The sequence below is a fragment of the Salvia hispanica genome, chromosome 6 (assembly GCF_023119035.1).
Source record: "Salvia hispanica cultivar TCC Black 2014 chromosome 6, UniMelb_Shisp_WGS_1.0, whole genome shotgun sequence".
Lineage (NCBI taxonomy): Eukaryota > Viridiplantae > Streptophyta > Magnoliopsida > Lamiales > Lamiaceae > Salvia > Salvia hispanica.
Genome location: NC_062970.1, coordinates 359,677 through 362,532, shown reverse-complemented (window position 1 = coordinate 362,532; position 2,856 = coordinate 359,677). Strand labels below are relative to the sequence as shown.

The 2,856-nt window shown below is 39.7% G+C and overlaps 1 protein-coding gene across 1 annotated transcript; it reads left to right on the top strand.

The window, feature by feature from the left end:
- Window positions 1–1,040: 1,040 nt before the first annotated feature.
- LOC125197218 (ethylene-responsive transcription factor ERF027-like) lies at window positions 1,041–2,132 on the top strand. Its single transcript, XM_048095933.1, is given in 2 exon segments — window positions 1,041–1,211; window positions 1,213–2,132. Coding segments are annotated over 2 exon segments (747 nt in total). The 5' UTR covers window positions 1,041–1,137; the 3' UTR covers window positions 1,886–2,132.
- The last annotated feature ends 724 nt before the right edge of the window (window positions 2,133–2,856 follow it).

The window sequence follows — 2,856 nt, the reverse complement described above, 5'->3', positions numbered from 1 at the left end:
TCAAATCTTTTGGAGTTTCAAACAGTGATGTTAAAGCCTAGTCTTTAGACTTCATCAACTAATTGAACAACAATTACATACATACATATATATAAATATGAACTAGTGCTCAAATAATAGAGTCTAGTATTATTTTAATTATACTAATTTAAGAAGGTAGGGCAATACATATTCTTCTGCGGCCAATGAATTAAGAGTTAAGTGATTTATAATTTAGTCCAGACTGATTATATTATTAGTTACTGCTTACTGCATGTACATATACAGTAACATGTTGATTAAATAGAATTTAATAAGGATTAGAATCTGAATCAAACTGTTCACTTATATACTAAGAATATTTCATTTATGATAGCGTTTCTAACCAATACATTATTACCTAATATTATATAATTTCTTTTATAATTTGGAGCTAAGCTAGAGAAACTTTACAACTATTAACCCTAGGGTTTTTAAAATAGATACTTCCTCCCTATACTTAGGTTAATTAAACTCACCCAATACAATCAATCTATTAGAAATAATAATCAGTCTTATTTGTACAAACACTTGGTTTTGCACACAAACTTTCAATTTTTTCTCTAAATATATACACAAATTACTTTATATGTTTTGCGATTTCTCGGGATTTAACCATTCTATGAAATAGATACTGATCTGGCATCGACATGACTACTATGAAATGTCTAATTAGTAGCTGATTCGATGCCTCATCAATATCTCTTTCCGATGATTAAATCCTAGGAAAATGACATGAAACAAATAGTGTATAAATTTATGCAATTGAACGAAAAAAAAAATTAAAATATATATCCAAAAAAAAGAGCAACTATTGTTGTTTCTTCCCTATACGTGTTTTTTTTGCACTTGTCGCCTAAAAACTAGGTTGTCCTAGTGCGTGTGTGTGTGAGCTGCCATTTTCACATATCTCTAACCACGACTTCCCCACGGCCTAATTTCATTCCCCACATCAAACTTTCCACTTATATACCAAACCCCCCCCCCCCCCCCCCTTTCCCTCCTCCTTATTCACCCCTCTCTCTCTCTACATATATAGCAAATTTGATACTACAACTACTAAACTCTTTATACGTACGACACTATATATGTGTATTGTGTGCCCACACATAAATATATATGTCCCATTCTCCACATCCTTCTAACATGAGTCAACAACACCATTCCCCCCTCCCCCCATTTCCCATCAACCCACACCCCTCCTCCTCCTCCGCCGCCGCCGCCACCACCGCCGCCGCGGAGTACTAACACTGCTCAATCTCAATCTCAACATTTGCAGCCCTCAATCGGAAGCGAATCGCTTCCGTCTCCGAAAAAGGTCAAGACCGCGGCCGCGGCCAGGCCGCCGGGCGGGGGGAAGCACCCGACGTACCGCGGCATCCGGAGCCGGAGCGGGAAATGGGTGTCCGAGATACGCGAGCCGAAGAAGACGACCCGCGTCTGGCTCGGCACCTACCCGACCCCGGAGATGGCCGCGGCCGCGTACGACGCGGCCGCGCTGGCGCTCAAGGGCCCCGGCGCGGCCGTCAACTTCCCGGACCAGGCCGCGGCCTATCCGGCCCCGGCCTCCCCCGCGGCCCTGGACATCAGGAGGGCGGCCGCCGCGGCCGCCCTCCTGATGAGGCCGGACGAGCAGCGGCCGGCTGATGCTGATGATGAGCAGCAGCATCGGCCGGACGCTGCTCGGGACGGGGAAGCGTCCGCGGAGGCGGAGCATGAGTTTATTGATGAGGAGGCGCTGTTTCATATGCCGAATCTGCTGGTGGATATGGCGGAGGGAATGCTGGTTAGCCCGCCGAGAATGGCGTCGCCGCCGTCGGATGATTCGCCGGAGAATTCTGATGTGGAGAGTTTGTGGAGCTATTGAAAAAAAAAAACAAGACACGTAAGATTGTTGTACTATCATTTATTGCAGAAGATTATATATATAATATACAAAGACACATTCATTTGTGTTCAAGTAGGAAAAAATTGGTTGCATAATTCAATTTGGTTAAATTCTTGTTATTCCTATTTTCCTTTCAGTTTCTTAATTTTCGGTTTGAAGATTTGTAATTGATTAATTAGATTCAAATCTAATACAATCGATATTTAGAATAGTTGCATTTGTGTTATCATTGTGTGTGAAATAAACTAGTACGAATTAATATTAATTAATTTCTTGTGTTTTGAGATAATTTGCCCTAATTGAGAATGGATGCATGGAAGAATTACATCAAATTAAGGTTCTAATTGTGATCGAATATTGTTATATATCTCTCTCTATTACATCAAACCTATGCAAAACCACAACTTGGCAAAAACACGAGAGAGATTTGAAGACTCGAATTTGACCGGCTAGACCTAGAGACCGTTGGTGAGATTTAAACTTGAGAGCGTTTTAATTTTAAATTAATTCTCACAATTGATTTGAACATGAGAGCGTTATATTTATTTTGAATTTTCAATTATTTGTAATGTTGATTTGAAATGGTGAAGTTGAATTTGATCATGACATGTTAGACAAGGGTTTCAACGGATCAATAAGTTTGGGACAAAAAGGTTTCTCTGATGCTATGATGAGAAACAAAAAAGGCCTTTCCGAAATTTTAGACATGTAATGGTCAAACCAAATCGTCCTTAGAGTTGCTTTTGCCTCAAGCAAAAAAACCATATCACAAATTATCTATACTAATTACTATCATCATCAAGCATTGATTTTCTCCTCTCTTTTAAACCAACTTATTGATCCGAAATACGTCTTATAATTTAGTTGTGTTTCATTGTCAGTCATTTAATTAAGGATGTAATTACCTAAAAACACTTCTTAATTATAGTCAATTGAGTTGTGTTTCATTG